The sequence below is a fragment of the Oncorhynchus kisutch genome, linkage group LG11 (assembly GCF_002021735.2).
Source record: "Oncorhynchus kisutch isolate 150728-3 linkage group LG11, Okis_V2, whole genome shotgun sequence".
NCBI classification, from domain to species: Eukaryota; Metazoa; Chordata; class Actinopteri; order Salmoniformes; family Salmonidae; genus Oncorhynchus; species Oncorhynchus kisutch.
In genome coordinates this window covers 73,219,392-73,238,579 of record NC_034184.2, presented here as the reverse complement: position 1 = coordinate 73,238,579, position 19,188 = coordinate 73,219,392, and the positions used below count along the sequence as shown (strand labels likewise).

General features: G+C 43.6%; 1 protein-coding gene and 1 long non-coding RNA gene across 3 annotated transcripts; one reads left to right on the top strand and one right to left on the bottom strand.

The window, feature by feature from the left end:
- Positions 1 to 1,983: 1,983 nt before the first annotated feature.
- shrprbck1r (sharpin and rbck1 related) lies at positions 1,984 to 14,250 on the bottom strand. Of its 2 annotated transcripts, none has more exons than XM_020494356.2 (14): positions 13,710 to 14,250; positions 8,681 to 8,855; positions 8,476 to 8,559; positions 8,227 to 8,368; positions 7,997 to 8,087; positions 7,538 to 7,835; positions 7,310 to 7,437; positions 6,974 to 7,144; positions 4,420 to 4,580; positions 4,044 to 4,155; positions 3,673 to 3,852; positions 3,490 to 3,588; positions 3,169 to 3,312; positions 1,984 to 2,828 (listed from the first exon to the last, which is right to left on the bottom strand). In XM_020494356.2, the coding sequence occupies exons 1-14, from the start codon at positions 13,974 to 13,976 to the stop codon at positions 2,748 to 2,750; spliced, it is 2,133 nt and encodes a 710-aa protein (XP_020349945.1). In that variant the 5' UTR covers positions 13,977 to 14,250; the 3' UTR covers positions 1,984 to 2,747. The 2 variants fall into 2 exon arrangements, with proteins under 2 accessions (XP_020349945.1, XP_031692157.1); XM_031836297.1 differs by lacking the exon at positions 13,710 to 14,250 and adding an exon at positions 8,985 to 9,108.
- Positions 14,251 to 14,324: 74 nt separating this feature from the next.
- Positions 14,325 to 17,771, top strand: LOC116376347 (uncharacterized). Its single transcript, XR_004211748.1, has 2 exons — positions 14,325 to 14,768; positions 15,019 to 17,771. It is a non-coding gene; the product is annotated as an uncharacterized LOC116376347 (long non-coding RNA).
- The last annotated feature ends 1,417 nt before the right edge of the window (positions 17,772 to 19,188 follow it).

The following is a 19,188-nucleotide window of genomic DNA, read 5'->3' as shown; positions in this document are numbered from 1 at the left end:
AACACCTTGATTACACCATTACGTTTTAGTACACCAGAAGACCATTCATTTCTAATGGAACGCTGCGTTTGCCTTACAGCATCGTCTTGCAGTAGCAGTGCTTTCTGCATGTGTAAATGGCTTGACAGAAATGTTAGCAGAAGGTGAACTTTTGTTGCAAACATATCCAGATGATGCTGCATAACGTTTTGTGCAATGACGCTGTAGGTGTGATCGAGTCGTTAGGCTACTACATCCTTGATGTACACTGAGTATACAAAACGTTAAGAACACCTGCTCTTTCCATGACATAGACTGACCAGGTGAATCCAGGTGAAATTATTGATGTCACTTGTTAAGTCCACTTCAATTTGTGTAGATGAAGGGGAGGAGACAGGTTAAAGAAGGATTTTGAAGCCTTGAGACATGGATTGTGTATGTGTGCCAATGAGAGGGTGAGTGGGCAAGACAAAACATGTAAGTGCCTTTGAACGGGTATGGTAGTAGGTGCCAGATGCACCAGTTTGTGTAAAGAACTGCAACGCTGCTGGGCTTTTCATGCTCAACAGTTTCCCATGTGTATCAAGAATGGTCCACCACCCAAAGGACATCCGGCCAACTTGACACAACTGTGGGAAGCATTGGAGTCGACATGGGCCAGCAACCCTGTGGAATGCAATCGAAACACCATGTAGAGTCCATGTCCTGACGAATTGAGGTTGTTCTGAGGGCAAAAGGCGGTATTCTTCTCTGCTCATACAGGAGTACTAAAGGCATAGTTAAATTGGCAATGTAGGCCTGAATGCAAAACTAATGCATTGCATTGCGAAATGTTTGCAATAAACTCATGATCACTCACTAAGCAAATCCTAAACCTTGTCATATGATGGTCATACTTTTTTAGCTAGGGGTTCATCTTGATTTATCAGGGGATGCTGCAGCACCCTCAGAATCCCTACTTCCGCGTGGCTATGGAAGCGAGCTCCCCTATTGTGCAGTGTATCTCAGAATCTTCATTGACGTGCTTGAGGCAAGCCTCATCTCTCTTCCTGTGTTGTCACCTTTCTGAAACCAGATTTACAGCTTTTTAGTATCAGCTAGCTGCAACAGTTGCCTGGCTACCCTGACTCCATGCTCCTGCCATGCCCTACATAATAATAACACATACTGATATTTGTTACATTAAAGGAGCCGATCTGGTAAAAGATAATACAAAGAAAAAACCATTTAAAATTTTTTTGTACCATCTTTGAAATGCAAGAGAAAGGCCATAATGTATCATTCCAGCCCAGGCACAATTAAGATTTTGGCCACTAGATGGCAGCAGTGTATGTGCAAAGTTTATATTGATCCAATGAATCACTGCATTTCTGTTCAAAATTTTGTATAAAGACTGCCCAAATGTGCCTAATTGGTTTATTAATACATTTAAGTTCATAACTGTGCACTCTCCTCAAACAATAGCATTCTTTCACTATAATTGCTACTGTAAATTGGACAGTGCAGTTAGATTAACAATAATTTAAGCTTTCTGCCCATATAAGATATGTCTAGGTCCTGGAAATTTGTTTTGTTACTTACAATCTTATGCTATTCACATTAGCCTACGTTAGCTCAACCATCCCGCGGGGGTGACACCGATCCCGTAGAGGTGTAACAGTATAGCTTCCGTCCCCTCGCCCGACCCAGGCTCGAACCAGGGACCCTCTGCACACAGAGGGAACAACTACTTCAGGTCTCAGAGCGAGCGACGTCACCGATTGAAACGCTATTAGCGCGCACCACTGCTAACTAGCTAGCCATTTCAAATCGCTAATAATGTAAACCATGAAAATAGTGTATTGCCAGACTGGGTAATGCATTGTAATTACCTTAAGCAACTTGAATAGGCTAAAGAAATGTAGACTGAGTGTGCCATCCTCATGAGCAAAACAGGAGGCATTCCAAACGTGGCACCCTCATCTAATGCTTTATCATATTAGATTTAATTAGAGAGACTAACTCTTGTGTTTAGAGTGGCTTTATTGACACACTGCTTTAAAAACTCACTATGGCACACAGCAGTTACTGAGCAAATCTGATTATTCCATGAAAACTGGCAGATAGAAAGTGTTTTCTTGGCATTCATACATTTGTCTGTCTGTAACGAGAGCCTGTGAGTAATAAATAGAACACTTAGTCTTGGAAACAAATCTACATGACAGAGCCTGGCATTCATTCAGAGGTGTTAAAACATAGAAAAACATGCAGAAGTATTCATTTCACATGAACTCTCATGTACTTTCAAAATGGCTATTAATTGGCACAACGCAGTGCAGTTTGAAACAGAGATTGTTTGTTCTGTTTCTTATGTCAAGTTAGAACATAGTACGCTCTCTGTTACAACCCCAGAATGCGGTCATTAGTATTAGACTTTGGCTTTGAGGGCTGAAAAAGTTAAGTACACTTAGTTTAATGTGTCCCTGAACAGTATTGCATGACTCGGGGTGCATTTAGACAAGCAGTCCAATTCTGGTAGTTTTTCCACTAATTGGTATTTTGGCCAATCACATCAGGTCTTTTTCAGAGCTGATCTGTTTGGTCAATAGACAAATGAGTGAAAAAAATATCAGAATTGGACAGAATATCTAAACACAGCCTAAAGGGAGAACAGAAACCAACAGAAAACGTGCATAGCTAAATGTGCAGTGCAATCATCAATCCTTTGAGTGACACACACTTAATTTGTCCTATCTCACTCTTAACGCACACATCCCTCATTGTCTTTCTCAGTGGCAGTTCTGACACTTTGGGTGACATTTTTGGTTGTTGATGTTACAGCGGCAGCCTCCGCTGGTGTCTCCCGGACCCTGGGAGGAAACAGAAGCACATTAGATATTTTATTGTCACACCGGATAGGTGCAGTGAAATGTGTTGTTTTACAGGGTCAGCCATAGTAGAACGCCACCCATGGAGCAAATTTGGGTTAAGTGCCTTGCCCAAGGCCACATCGACAGATTTTTCACCTTGTCGGTGTGGGTATTCGAACCAGCGACCTTTCAGTTACTGGCCAAACCCTCTAACTGCTAGGCTACATGCTACGTTGGACAGGTAGCAGACAGATGTGAAATGTCTGCATTACAGGTGACCGGAGGAGCACAACCATGCTAAACTGAATTTGACAGAGAGACAGGAGGGGCGGGCTCTTACCCCAGGCCCCCAGCGAGGCCCCCTGGTGACCCAGCAGATCTCACTGTGACAGACAGTGCAACGCAGCCAATCACAGCCCTCCTTTTTCTGCACGATGATGCCGCACTGTGGGCAGTGCATGGCCTCCCCAGAGAGGACCAGGGTCTGAGAGAGACACGGGTATTACATGTTAATATAACAGTTATCTGTAAATATGATATCATCAAAGTCTTACTAACCTGAAAACTAACAATCCTTCCCCTAAAATCTCATTGTCCTCGATGCTTTGCTGAAATCGATCTACAGGTATAAATTGTGTGTGTAAAAGTGTCTGTGCGTCACCTTGAGCAGATCTCTGGTTCTGCGGGCTGCAGAGTCGTTCTCAGCACGGGTCGTAAGGTCATCCTGGTACTGCTTACAGTCCATCCCTTCATGAATCGCCTGAGAGACAGAGTAGAGAAAGAAGTCTGTTCAAATCCATGGTGTATGCAATCATTGGTGAATGTAAAGGTGATGTGTGTGTACCTTGCAGAGCAGGCAGTTGTGCTTGTTGCAGACGGGGCAGTGGAACACGTTGACGGTGTCCTCGTACACACACCACCCGGCACAGTCTGGGCTGGCACAGTGGTAACTGCCCTCACAACGAGACTCTGCCACAGACAAGCCTCTCTGCAGCCAGCGCTCGTACTCCTCTTCCGACACCAACTGGTAGGCAGGAAGGAATGAAAGAGCAGAGGGGAGAGAGATGATTAGATGACTGATGTATCGTGGGTTTTCTGGTTGTCATTAGCCAGACATTGGGCAGTGTGTTATACAGTATGTCTCTAATATCCAATGGGCCATCGTGCAGCTACTATTAAATACATTAGAAAGAAGCCAGTGATGTCACCACTCACGGCTCTGATCTCTCTCCCCTGCAGGGTGCAGTCACAGGCGTACGTGTCATCACGGTACGGACAGGCCACCTCCGGGTCCTCACACATCAGGACTACTGAGCGCAGGCAATCTCTGTGAACACAACACACCGGCTCCATTCTTGCACAGTGCGAAATCACCCCCCCCCCCCCCCCCCCCCCCCCCCCCCCCCAATTATTGTAGAAAGAAAGAATCCGAGGGGTATAAGCAATATGATGTTATAGCACTTAGCAGCTCTCTGGGAGGCTAAGTGGAGTTTCCACCACATTGCTAACACCGCTCCAATGCTTTCAGATCACCTAGTGTCTAGGGGGAGGGTCACTAGGTGGAGGGCCAAGAGAATTGTCTGAGTGGTACCTGCAGAAACAGTGGAGACACTCTCTGAGCAGGACTCCCTCCCCAGGCTGCAGGTCCAGATAACAGATCCTACAGTCCACAGCATCTGGGTTGGGCACCAGGTCCTTTCCATCCAACATCACCAGCCGGGCAAAGTTCTCCCTCCGCTCTGCTTCCCTCGCCTGGGGTGGTGGGGATCCACAATATACAACAACACACACGGTGAACACGCAGGTTGTACACACACACATCGTTCAAACACACAGACAGAAGTTAATTTAGTTTTCTTGCTTTATTACAGTTAAATACACATTTTAAATTGCAACAACATGGATGTTTTTTTGTTCTACATTCAGTCAAAAGGCCTTCATTATTTATTAAATTGTGCATTTTGAAAGTTAACACATTAAAAACAAACAGCCATTGAAGTTGTCCACTTGATGACCCTGACTGTAACAAACAGGCACAGACTGTGCAACACAGCAGTTCTTTGTCTTCTCTGAAATAGTAAGTTTCAACTGGTTGGCACACACTAAGCAAACTAGGCCTACATGGATTTGCAGTATAATTACATAATTCATTACAAACATGCAAAGTTACATTTACATTTTAGTAATTTAGCAGGCGCTCTTATCCAGAGCAATTTACAGTATCAATTATAATTAAGTGCCTTGCTCAGGGGCACATCGGCAGATTTTTCCACCTAGTCGGCTCGGGATTTGAACCGGCGACCTTTTGGTTATACTCTTAAACGCTAGGCTACCTGCTGTCCTATATACAAAGCCTTCGACATACAAGAGCCATGATTCTTTAATTTGCTTAAAAGTCATACAAACACACTTCTGTGCAGATAAACATACACCACATGAACAAAAGTATGTGGACACCTGCTCGTCAAACATCTCATTACAAAATCATGGGCATTAATATGAAGTTGGTACCCCCCTTTGCTGCTATAGCAGCCTCCTCTCTTCTGGGAAGGGTTTCCACTAGATGTTGGAACATTGCTGCGGGGACTTGCTTCCATTCAGCCACAAGAGCATTAGTGAGGTCGGGCACTGATGTTAAGCGATTAGGCCTGGCTGGCAGTTGGCGTTTCAATTCATCCCAATGGTGTTCAATGGTGTTAAGGTCAGGGATTTGTGCAGGCCAGTCAAGTTCTTCCACACCGATCTCTACAAACCATCTCTGTATGGACCTTGCTTAGTGCACAGGGGCATTGTCATGCTGAAACAGGAAAGGGCCTTCCCCAAACTGTTGCCACAAAGTTGGAAGCACAGAATCGTCTATAATGTAATTGTATGCTGTAGCGTTAAGATTTCCCTTCACTGGAACTAAGGGGCCTCAACCAAACCATGAAAAACAGCCAGAGACCATTAATCCTCCTACAACAAACTTTAGTTGGCACTATGCCATTTTTATACCCCTCCAGCCGACGCTTGGCCTTGCGCATGGTAATCTTAGGCTTGTGCTCGGCCACGGAAACCCATTTCATGATGCTCCCAATTATTTTATTTTTTTGTGCTGACGTTCCAGAGGCAGTTTGGAACTTGGTAATGCTATTGAGTGTTTCAACCAAGGATAGACAATTTTTATGCGTTAAGCACTTCCCCACTAGGCGGCCCCGTTCTGTGAGCTGTGTGGCCTACCACTTCATGGCTGAGCCGTTGTCGCTCCTAGACATTTCCACTTCACAATAACAGCACTTACAGATGACCAGGGCAGCTCAAGCAGGGCAGAAATTCTACAACCTGACTTGTTGGAAAGGTGGCATCCTATGACGGTGCCACGTTGAAAGTCACTGAGCTCTTCAGTAAGGCCATTCTAATGCCAATATTTGTCAATGGAGATTGCATGGCTGTGTGCTTGATTTTATACACCTGTCAGCAACGGGTGTGGTCGAAATAGCCGAATCCATTCACTTGAAGGGGTGTCCATATACTTTTTTTTATATATAGTGTATTTGTATCAAACAATGTCAGAGGGTAGGTAGCCACAATGCTATGTAATGTACAATCACTGAGATTCTGTCACAACATGAATGAGTATTGCTCAGCAGCATGAGTGTATGGGTTGAAGAGAATGTTTACAGTGGCAAAATATAGAAAGTGTGTGTGCGCGTCTGTCAGTCAGTGTCTTTCTGCGATGTTACGGAGTGTGTGTGTGCCTGTAGTCCTGGGCCAAGTTTTCCAGTAGTGAGTCATTTTGAGCACCCGCGCCCCTCAGCGCCTCTCTTCTCCCTTTCTCCTTCAAAAAACAAAGAGACAGAAGAGAAGAGAGTCAGCCTTAGAGCCCATCCTACCATCCCTGGTCGTCTCAACTCCTGCTACTCCTACGGAGCCTACCTTTCCCTAATAAACCTTTCCCTAAAAAAACTTTTCCCTAATAAACTATGCACTGTAATTAACTGTAAACTGTGTGCATGTGCAAGACTGTATGTGTGTGTCTAGGTTTCTACATGTCCTGTTGACACTGTCTGACAGCTTGCATTTCCTGCTGTATGCACCATTTGAATGTGTTTAGGTGCACGAGTGTCTGAGTTTGTGTATGTGTTCATGAACATAAAACTTCCTACCTGCTGGTACTGTCGGACAGCTTCTTTCTCCTGCTGTATGCGGTGAAGCTCCAGAGGGTCTGGTTTGTAGCTCCCAGGAACAGTATAGCTCTCTGGACGGTCTGTACTGCAGATCTCACAGCCAGGCCGTGTGGGCTTGTTTATGTACGTGCAAGAAGGGCAGGCCCAACCCTGAGACACACAGCGAGACTGTCTTTACAGGTGTGTTGCTGGAAACCTACTGTATGTCAACTTACTGTATCTAGGTATGCATGCATACCTCGATGAAATCCATGTAGCAGAGTGAAATAGTTAGTCAATTAATACCAAGGGGTACTGTACAGAGCTTGTGTGTACCTGAGGCCCTGATTTCTTAGGGTTAAGTGCTTTGGTGAGTTGCGGCATCTCCAGGTTGATGAGGTCTTTGATTTCACTGATTTTCAGCCTCTCTGCCCCAGCTCCATTTGGCCCCGCTCCATTTGAACCTATCGGAACAAAGCTCGGTCAGGAGGAAGCCAACACAATGGGTCCTTCTGTCAATGGTGTGTATGTGCGTGCATTTGTGTGAGTGTTTAACAGTGTCACCCATGCTGCTGTGGCTCAGTCTGGGGGGCAGGGTGCTGTAACCCCTCCAGTCCTGGGATGTGGGGCCGTTGCTTGGGGTCTCAAGAGGAGGGGTAGCGGGGGTGAGGAGGGCTCTTTCCTGGTCCTGCTGGAGCAGCTGCCGTGTGAGACGGGCGTGGCGGGCAGAGAGGAGGTACAGGAAGGCCGTATCTCCATCCCTACGCACCCCGTAGGACGCGAGAGAGCGCTGGTCTGCACACAGACATTGGCCAATCACCCAGCGCTGCACCCGCGGATGGAAGCCATACTCCAGGAATACCTAGAGGACAGAGGGACAGACAGAAAAGGTACAAAAACTAAAAACACAGGTAGAAAGTAGGTTTACATTATGTTGAAACTATTGTAGAGCTAGATACTGTTAAGAGTTCTGAATTCAAACTTTAAAAAAATGTAATTCTTATTTAAGCTGTTCAGACTGACCTGCTGCTTGAGTATTGCGATGGTCGCGTGGGGGGGGACTTTCACTGTGACACAACAGGAAGATGAAGAATCTTCGACCACTACAGCCAAGCTTTCACAGAAAGAAACAATCGTCATGAACTACTAAAATATGCATTTCCTGTCATCGCACCAGTTCACACAATATTCTGACTTCTTCAATAACTTCCTGTTCTATTACCCAGTAGCTTGTTTGCTCTTAACTCTCTTACCTAAGATCTGTGTCTCCGTAGCTCCTCTCAGAGGGCTGGATCTTCAGCTCTGCCTGCTGACGAGCCAGGGTGGCAGCATAGATGGAGGCCGCCTGGATGTCACCAGCCTCAATGGCCCTGGTCAGCTCAGCACACATCTCCTCTACAGATGAATGGACACAAGGTTGAAACAGTGACAGTGAGCAATTGAAAAAGAGTAGAAACTTGGCCAATACACTACTGTACACACACACACCCACTGAGGGCTACCTGTGCGTGGTAAGGAAGCGGAGCTGGGTGTCTCCAAGGCCTCCAGAGGAAGTTGTCGGTCATCAGTGGGAGGGCTGTCGGACACTGAGGGGTCAGGAGAAGAGAAGACAGGGAACTCAGGTTATTAGAGCACAGAAAAGATGGGAGGAGAAGACAGTGAAACATCTGATCAAAGAGAACAGAGGCAGGAAGAAAGTAGACTAACCCCTGTGTGCCTCTCTGAGTGACGATATCACCACGGTGGCCCACTCCTGAGCCTCCTGCTCGCAGCGGAAGTTGAAGCTGATGCGGTCGTGAGGGGGCATGAACAAACTCAGCTCGTGGCATTTTGGCGATTTCACCTCATAATGCACCGACCTCAGGTCAAACTCTGCAATGGACTGGAAGACACGGAGCGGAAAGAGTGAAGTGATTCTCATTTTATCACACTGAAATTAGCTGCCTACCACTGTTTGTTCCATGGTAGTATGTTGACTTTAGGTATTGCACTGATGTCATGTTGGAATTACCTTTGAGCTCTGTTTTTGGGAGAGAATGATTGGACAGCACTGCAGCCTATAGACCTAGTCAGTGGGAATGCCTTTGGAAAATATTCAGACCCCTTCAATTTTCCAAATTTCTAAAATGGATTAAATAAATACAAATCTTCAATCTACACACAATATCCAATAATGACAACGAGTAAACATGTTTAAAAAAAAACAGAAATACCTTATTTACAAAATTATTCAGACCCTTTGCTATAAGACACGAAATTGAGCTAAGGTGCATCCTGTTTCCATTGATCATCCTTTATATGTTTCTACAACTTAATTGGAGTCCCCCTGTGGCAAATTCAATTGATTGGACATGATTTGGCAAAGGCACACACCTGTCTATATAAGGTCCCACAGTAGACAGTGCATGTCAGAGCAATAACCAAGCCATGAGGTCAAAGGAATTGTCCGTTGTGATCAGAGACAGGATTGTGTCAAGGCACAGATCTGGGGAAGTGTACCAAAACATTTCTGCAGCATTGAAGTTCCCCAAGAACACAGTGGCCTCCATCATTCTTAAATGGAACATTCTTAAATGGAACAAGCTCTCTTCCTAGAGCTGGCTTCCCGGCCAAACTGAACAATCGGGGGAGAAGGGGCTTGGTCAGGGAGGTGACCAAGAACCCAATGGTCACTCTGACAGAGCTCTAGAGTTGCTCTATGGAGATGGGAGACCCTTCCAAAAGGATAACCATCTCTGCAGCACTCCACCAATCAGGCCTTCATGGTAGAGTGGCCAGACGGAAGCCACTCCTCAGTAAAAGGCACATGACAGCCCGCTTGGAGTTTGCTAAAAGGTCTGATGAAACCAAGATTGAACTCTTTGGCCTGAATGCCAAGAGTCACGTCTGAAAGAAACCTGGCACCATCCCTACGGTAAAGCATGGTGGTGGCAGCATCATGCTGTGGGGATGTTTTTCAGCAGCAGGGAATGGAAGACTAGTCAGGGATGAGGCAAAGATGAACTGTGCAAAGAACAGAGAGATCCTTGATGAAAACCTGCTCCAGAGCGCTCACGACCTCAGACTGGGGCGACGGTTCACCTTCCAACAGGTCAAGCACACAGCCAAGACAACGCAGGAGTGGCTTCGGGACAAGTCTCTGAATGTCCTTGAGTGGCCCAGCCAGAGTCCGGACTTGAACCCGATCGAACATCCCTGAAAATAGCTGTGCAGCAACACTCCCCATCCAACCTGACAGAGCTTGAGAGGATCTGCAGAGAAGAATGAGAGAAACTCCCCAAATACAGGTGTGCCAAGGTTGTAGCATCATACAAGCATACTCAAGGCTGTAATCACTGCCAAAAGTGTTTCAACAACGTACTGAGTAAAGGGTCGGAAATACTTATGTAAATGTGATAATTTTTTTAATGTAAAAATATATATAAATTAGCAAAATTTTCTAAAAACCCATTTGTGCTGTGTCATTATGTGGTGGTGTATAGATTGAGGAAAAAAACGATTTAATCAATTTTAGAATAAGGCTGTAACCTAACAAAAAGACAAAGGATCTGAATACTTTCCGAATGCACTGTATAACTACACTACCGGTCAAGTTTTAGAAAAACGTACTCATTCAAGGGTCTTTATTTTTTTTACATTGTAGAATAATAGTGAAAACATCAAAACTATGAAGCAACACATATGGAGTGACCAAAAAAATTAAGCGTTAAAGAAATACAAATATTTTGAGATTCTTCAAAATAGCCACCCTTTGCCCTTGACAGCTTTGCACACTCTTGGCATTCTCTCAACCAGCTTCACCTGGAATGCTTTTCCAACCGTCTTGAAGGAGTTCCCACATGCTGAGCACTTTTCCTTCACTCTGACTCATCCCAAACCATCTCAATTTGGTTGAGGTCAGGGGATTGTGTTGGCCAGGTCATCTTATGCAGCACTCCATCACTCTCCTCCTTTGTAAAATAGCCCTTATACAACCTGGGCGTGTGTTTTGGGTCATTGTCCTGTTGGAAAAACAAATTATTGTCCCAATAAGCTCAAACTAGATGGGATGGCGTATCACTGCAGAATGCTGTGGTAGCCATGCTGGTTAAGTGCGCCTTGAATAAAATTTTAAAAAACACATGCGGAGAGCATCCACACCACGTCTCACAATGACAGCAGATGGAACCAAAAACCTCCAATTTGGACAAATTTCCACCCATCTAATGTCCTTTGCTAGTGTTTCTTGGCCCAAACAAGTATCTTATTATTATTGGTGTCCTTTAGTAGTGGTTTCTCTGCAGCAATTTGACCATGAAGGCCTGATTCACACAACCTCCTCTGAACAGTTGATGTTGAATTATGTCTGTTACTTGAACTCTGTGAAGCATTTATTTGGGTGGCTGGTATTTGGGAGGCTGGTAACGCTAATGAGTTCATCCTCTGCAGCACCTCTGGTTCTTCCTTTCCTGTGGCGGTCCTCATGAGAGCCATGAAACTGGCGCTTGATGGTTTTTCCGACTGCACTTGAAGAAACGTTCAAAGTTCTTGAAATGTTCTGTATTGACTGACCTTCATGTCTTAAAGTAATGATGGACTGCCTTTTCTCTTTGCTTATTTGAGCTGTTCTTGCCATAATATGGACTTGGTCAATTAAAAAAATAGGGCCATCTTCTGTATACCACCCCTACCTTGTCACAACACAACTGATTGGCTCAAATGCATTAAGGAAAGAAATTCCAGAAATTAACTTTAAACAAGGCACACCTGTTAATTGAAATGCATTCCAGGTGATTACCTCATGAAGCTGGTTGAGAATGCCAAGAGTGTGCAAAGCTGTCATCAAGGCAAAGGGTGGCTATTTGAAGAATCTCAAATATTAAATATATTGTGATTTGTTTAACACTTTTTTAGTTACTACATGATTCATGTGTTATTTCATAGTTTTGATGTCTTTACTATTATTCTACAATGTAGACAATAGTAAAAATAAAAAATAAACCTTGAATGAGTAGGTGTTCAACCAAGTGTTGGTTTCATGAGCTGAAATAAAAGATCCCAGAAATGTTCTATATGCACAAAAGCTTATTTCTCTCAAATATTGTGCACACATTTGTTTACATCCCTGTTAGTGAGAATTTTGTCCTTTGCCAAGATAATCCATCCACCTGACAGCTGTGGCATATCAAGAAGCTGATTAAACAGCATGATTGTTACACAGATGCACCTTGTGCTGGGGGACAATAAAAGGCCACTCAAATGTGCAGTTTTGTCACACAATACAATGCCACAGATGTCTCAAGATTTGAGGGCATGTGCATTCGACATGCTGACTGTAGGCATGTCCACTAGAGCTGTTGCCAGATAATTTAATGTCAATTTCCCTACCATAAGCCGCCTCCAACATCATTTTAGAGAATTTGGCAGTACGTCCAACTGGCATTATAACCGCAGACCATGTGTAACCACGGCAGCCCAGGACCTCCACATCCGGCTTCTTCACCAGCGGGATCGTCTGAGCCACCCGGGCAGCTGATGAAACTTTGGGTTTGCACAACTGAAGAATTTCTGCACAAACTGTTTGAGACCGTCTCAGGGAAGTTCATCTGCATGCTCGTCATCCTCACCAGTCTTGACCTGACTGCAGTTCGGTGTCGTAACCAACTTCAGTGGGCAAATGCTCACCTTTGATGGGTACTGGCACGCTGGAGATGTGTGCTCTTCACAGATGAATCCAGGTTTCAACTGTACCGGGCAGATGGCAGACAGCGTGTATGGTTTTGTGTGGGCGAGCGGTTTGCTGATGTCAACATTGAACACAGTGCCCCATAGTGGGGTTATGATATGGGCAGGCATAAGTTAAGAACAACGTAAACAATAGCATTTTATCGATGGTAATTTGAATGAGATACCGTGATGAGATCCTGAGGCCCATTATTGTGCCCTTCATTCTCCACGATCACTTTCAGCATGATAATGCACAATCCTGTTGCAAGGATCTGTACACAATTCCTGGAAGCTGAAAATGGCCTGCATACTCACCAGACATGTCAGCCATTGAGCATGTTTGGGATGCTCTGGATCAACGTGTACAACAGCGTGTTCCCTTTCCCGCCAATATCCAGCAACTTTTCACAGCCATTGAAGAGGAGTGGGACAACATTCCACAGGCCAGAATCAACAGCCTGATCAACTCTATGCTAAGGAGATGTGTCACGCTGCATAAGGCAAATGGTGGTCACAAGATACTGTCTGGTTTTCTGATCCAAGCCCCTAGCTTTAAAAAAAATAATAAGATGTGACCAACAGATGCATATCTGTATTCTCAGTCATGTGAAATCGGTAGATTAGGGCTTAATTCATTTCTTTCAATTTCTTATATGAACTGTAACTCAGTCAAATCTCTTGCGTTTATATTTTTGTTCCCTTTCCCTCCCTTTTGTTGAACTATAAATTGTTTCAAATAACTACGTGACAGTTCAATGCATGGCAGCCAAATGTAAGCATGAGACCAGCGATAATATCAGTGCTTTAAAACCCTCTGTACACACGTCTGCCTGCCTGCCTTGGTAACGCTGGTAATAATAAAACATCACGTGACATGTAACTTTACTCCATCGAGTTTTAGCTGACAATTTCAAAAACTATTTTTAATGAACACCATTTTGTAATTAGTCAAAGGAAATACACATTATTTGTCAACATGGCTGACAAATGACATTAATTGAAATCCGCCTTTAACCTTTCTCTCTCTTACCACACTCCGACCCGTTGTTCCGCTGGTGTCCCGTAGCGTGAGACGGAATTCCCCGGACTTCCCGGGGTCCATACTGAGCTGTAGACGGAGTGACTCATCACCTGCCCCAGGAAGACACAGCGGCCGAATACCAGAATGGCAAACTGATACCCGTACCGACATCAAGACAGTATGGCAGCCAGTTTGTGAGGCCCCATAGCCAGGGATTGATGAGGACGGGTCCGGCGGTGGAGTGTGAGTAGTCCACCCGCCTGAGCTCAGCGACATTCCACCAACAGCCTCATGCAGTGTTTGGAGACGTCAAGACACCGTTCCCGGTGTGTTTAACACCACGCCAGTATTGTCAGCAACGATTGCTATTAGTATTCCCATAAAATGTGCCGTTTCATCGTAGTCCCTCCATTTACCAAGCTCACAACAACAGAACCGATGAACGACCAGCTAGCTACCAGGAAGTGCGCACTCTGTGTCACTGTTTGTTTGGCTAGCTCTCTCGTGCTGCCAGTGCTAAATCATTTGCGCCCCCACACGTTGTACCCATGTACTGCACAACATGGCTTTTCTGCAGGTCCAAAAACGTTTAATTTCCTCAATTTCTCAAAATCAGGTTCACAAATATACAGTATATGTGATGTACTACTATACTAAATTGTATACATATTTTTAAAACTTGGACCTGCAAATTGTAGTGGAGACAATTGCGTATATGGTTGACCTACTTTCAACAAGACCTTAGCAGATAGAAATGTCTGAGGACTGCAGCACTAGTGTCATACCATCAAAATGTTGCTTTTTTTTGGCCCCACAGTTGTAGTCCAACAACTCAGACAACTTCTAATCCAGTGTTCCTTCATTTAGGCCTGGTGAAACAGCGACCCCCATTGTTTACCTTCATGTGTGCGCCAGTGGAAATAGAATGCACATATCCATTGAAGATGCCTGGAAAAGTCCACATCATATCCCTGCACTCACACACACACTGAAATGGGGGAAGTCTGGTCCGCTCTGGTCACTTCCTCTTGCTGTACGGAGACCAGTCAGCCAGCCTGGTCCTGAGATGTGCGTAAGGGAATTTCCATTTTTTTACACCCAACTTTTAACCTAAATCCAATGTCATGGAATTCAAGTTAGTTGACAGCTCAAGCAAATGTAAATCGAAACTAGACGTTGCAACACTGCTGCGTTTTTCACACTCAACAGTTTCCCGTGTGTATCAACAATGGTCCACCACCCAAAGGGCAGGGGGGTCTCAATATTAGGAAGGTGTTCGTAATGTTTGGTATACTCAGTGTATATCCCTCTCCCACAGGGGAGTCCATTGAGGAGCTATACCTGTCTGCTAATGTGTTCCTGGAGAGGGGTGCCATGTTTCACTATGATGAGCCCCTGGGCCTGCCCGATATCCCCTGCTTCACCTTCTGCTCCCGAAAGAAAGACCGCAGATCAGGGCTGGGATTCAATCAAACCCAGTAGCTACCAAAAAAAAACAATGGCTTAAATACAGAAATGCTGTTTTGTTTGAATTGAGCCCCATGTCAAGAAGAAAAGCACCCTTAAAAAGTACATATTAAGTATTTATCTTGCATTAACTGCAGTTCACGTTACAGGGCGGGAAAGTGTTTGCTATGCTGTTAAATGCATTGATAGGATAGATAGACAGGACGCATTAGCAGGATGCACTGTAGCACAATGGTGTGCAGAAGGGAATTATACGTTTTATAGATTCATATAAAGGTTTGGTTCACTTGGATGTATTTCTTAAACTTTAAAAATAGGGTGTATTTATTTGCAGAACTGATTGTTTATGAAAAAACATTTAAATTGAATCTGGACTACCTACCATGGGTGAGCTTGTGTGCATCTGTGAAAATGTTGCTCTTATATTTGTGAAGTACCTATTTGGACACATTCCTGTGAAGTGCATATTATAACCTCATTCTTCCTCTGCTCCCCTCTCCAGAGATGACTTGATGTGCATGCTGTTGTGGTGAACCAAAATGCCTACCTCATTGCCTGCTTCAATCTCACTTTAATAACAAAAATACGCCAAGGAGAAGGTTTAATGTGAATTAGATTACGTAGGGAGGAGAGGAATAAATACACTGTGACAACACCATTATGTACAGTTTTTGGATAGTGTGTGTAAATGTTACTGACATACTGTAACATACTGAAATTACTCAACACTAAAGATGAGTAATTTCATAATTGTATATATTTTATAATTTCAGTTTGTGACAAAACAAGCAATATAGAGAATCATTGTACCATCTAAACCACTGAAATATCATTTCAATTTGCAAAAATATTGTATTTTCAGCTGTTTGAAGCTGGTGTACAAAACCCAAAGTAAAAAATGCAAAGGAAACTTAAGAACAGAAAGCATAGAAATAATGCATATAGACTTGCTTTCAATGAGAATGACAGATCTATAACTAACATTTCTATGTGAATTTGGTCAGTCACCTCAAAAATTACATATTGCAGTTTTAAGCCTAGTCCTGGATTTACAACCCCTTTGAATTAAGAATCTCCCATAAAAATGCTTCTTCTTAGTCTAGGACTAGGTTTAATCTGTGTCCGGCAAACTGGCCCATAGTGAACACAAGATGAAACTCTTGATTCAAATAGACCTGCACCGTCATTCAAATAGCATGCATTAGAGATCCATGATTTGTGAAGGTGCACAATGTCTGTCCAATTACAATTTGTTAATGTATAAATCCTGTATTAAATTAGTTCTTTGCCATTTGTTCTGAATGTCAGGTTCTCTGATTATGTTAATTGATACAGATTTCAACATACAGTAGAACAAGTTACGTTTCTAAAAGTTCTGACTACTGGTGATTTCAAAATGACAACTCTCTCTTAAAATAAAAGCTTCAAAGGCAAAAAAGTCCTCTGCCCGAAATATACTCTGATTATGCAATCCCCTACAGAAGGGTAGTAAGCATACATCAGCAGTTTCCCATTTCGCCCACTAGAGGTCCTACTCTTTTCAATGTGAGAGTAGAGAAATGCACAACGTTCAATGCCAAATGTGAGAAGTTCCTTGGTTTTATTGTTGACATAATAATGTTGTGACTCTCTTTTCACGCCACTTCGATACATCTATGACCGGAAGTGATTTTTCCTAACCCTTTTTCTAACCTTAACCGGGGTAGGCCGTCATTGTAAATAAGAAGTTGTTCTTAACTGACTTGCCTAGTTAAATAAAGGTTAAAGAAAAATAAAATAAATTCTCCTAACCTGCTAAATTAATTATCCTAACTTGCTACGTTAATCCTCCTAACCTGCCATGCTAAAGAAACTTCCCGTCATAGCTGTACAAAGTGGTGTGAAAAGAGTGTTTCTCAACAATGTGTGAACCCGTTACCGTATCCTGTTTAAATCCATGTCACTGTTTTGTTAGTCATTAGTAAAGCTGCCCTGTGGTCGAATTGAACACGGATACTATTTTAGCTGGATGTTGATATGTTGTCGCTTTTGTTGATTGCATATGTGAATTTGGATACATTGTTATAGGCTATATATTATTCGGGGTGGCAGGTAGCCTAGTGGTTAGAGCGTTGGACTAGTAACCGAAAGGTTGCAAAATCGAATCCCCGAGCTGACAAGATAAAAATCTGTCGTTCTGCCCCTGAACAAGGCAGTTAACCCACTGTTCCTAGGCCGTCATTGAAAATAAGAATTTGTTCTTAACTGACTTGCCTGGTAAAATAAATGATTGTTTCCATATATTTCACTTTTTATTGTCTTTACAGACAATTTTTGTCTCTCAAAAAGTGAAATATATGGGTACAATCATTTATTTTACCAGGCAAGTCAGTTAAGAACAAATGTGTGGACATTCCAAGCAGAATATGCTTATTTTTGGCTTAAGGGTAACTTTTTCAGAAGGATTGAGTCTGTTTTCAGCACGAGTCACCGATATTGATACTGCTAAAAGTATTTCCTGTTGCCATAGATTAAAGAGGTTCACGCCAAAATGTAAGGTCTTCAGTAGATCAGTTTCATAATTATAAAAAAATAAATGCATTGAGGCTGGCTTTGAAAACTGAATTTGGTCTTATGTTTGGATTGCCTGTATCTGATGCACTTTGTGTTGGCCTTTGCTCTCATGTTTGTCTGAAAGGTGGCAACTGGAAAGCATCCTCAATAACAGGTGTGGAGCCATAGCAATCGTCCCTACAGTTCTGCACAAGGTTGAACTGTCTCACCCCAGCCGAAGTTACCGCCATTTTGGTGACTCATGTCATGACCGAAACACACACACACACACACACACACACACACACACACACACACACACACACACACACACACACACACACACACATACACACACACACACACACACACACACACACACACTGTGACTAGCAAACAGGTCGATGATTAACTCCTCAAGCCAGGAACACGTGCACCTCACACACACCACTATCAATTTCCACATGAAGCATGGTAAGAGAAGGGCTGTATTCCTAAAACAAAAAAAGTTGTTTACATGATGTTCATGTACTGCTACTGCTGTGACAAATCCCAAGGTTGTTTCATCACAGATTGTGTGATGGCCTTTGGGCATAGCCTTTAGTAGGACAGACAGCCACGCTGTAGAGCAGGTCAGATCTCAAAGCACTCGAGCACTCCAAACTATTTGGATCCCTTGACAGGGTTGAAGGAGGCTTCATGTTACTGCCTACTCTCTCTCTCTCTCTCGTCCTCCCCTCCCACACACACTCTCTCTCGCTCTTTCGTCCTCCCCTCCCTCCCTCGCTCTCCCCTTCCCTCTCACTCTTCTATCCTACTACCGTTCAAACTTGCAAACATCTCGTTTGTCACCTTTTCTTCCCCCTAATATCAGGATAGTGTCAGCATAGGCAATAAAGGTTTCACATTTATCCAGAGAAAAACATTTAAAATAAGTTTCTTATTGGACAAGTCCAGGTGGTCCCTCCCTGTTTCAGTCTGTATTCTTCCGTTCGGTGCCCAATGAACACAGCCCATGTGATAGGTTCTTCAAAAGGGTATAGTGGTGATTTGGGGTTGGGGAAACTTCTCTAACCAGTAGGAACCAAGCTGACAAGAAACCTTCCTAGAACATAAAGAACATTTACACCTAGTTCCTGGTTTGTTAGATAATAACCTTCTAACATTATTTGAATATTCCTATTCAGGCATGGAATTAAACTAGAGTTCTTGAAATGTTGCTAGACTGTCTTTCAGAAATGTTGTGGAAAAAACGCCTGTTGCCTAAGAGACTTCAATTGAGGAATGAGTCAGGCTCTATTGCACTGACCTGTCATCTCTCCAAAATCCTAATAACCCACTGGGCACACCACGTCATTTCAATGCTGATCAGTGAAATTAAAACCTATTTTCACCCACCACAAAAAGACAGATAAAAGTTTGTTGAATTCCTAATGTGTTATCACAATGCTTTCAACCATGCAAAAGCACAACTAAATTCCAATTGCGA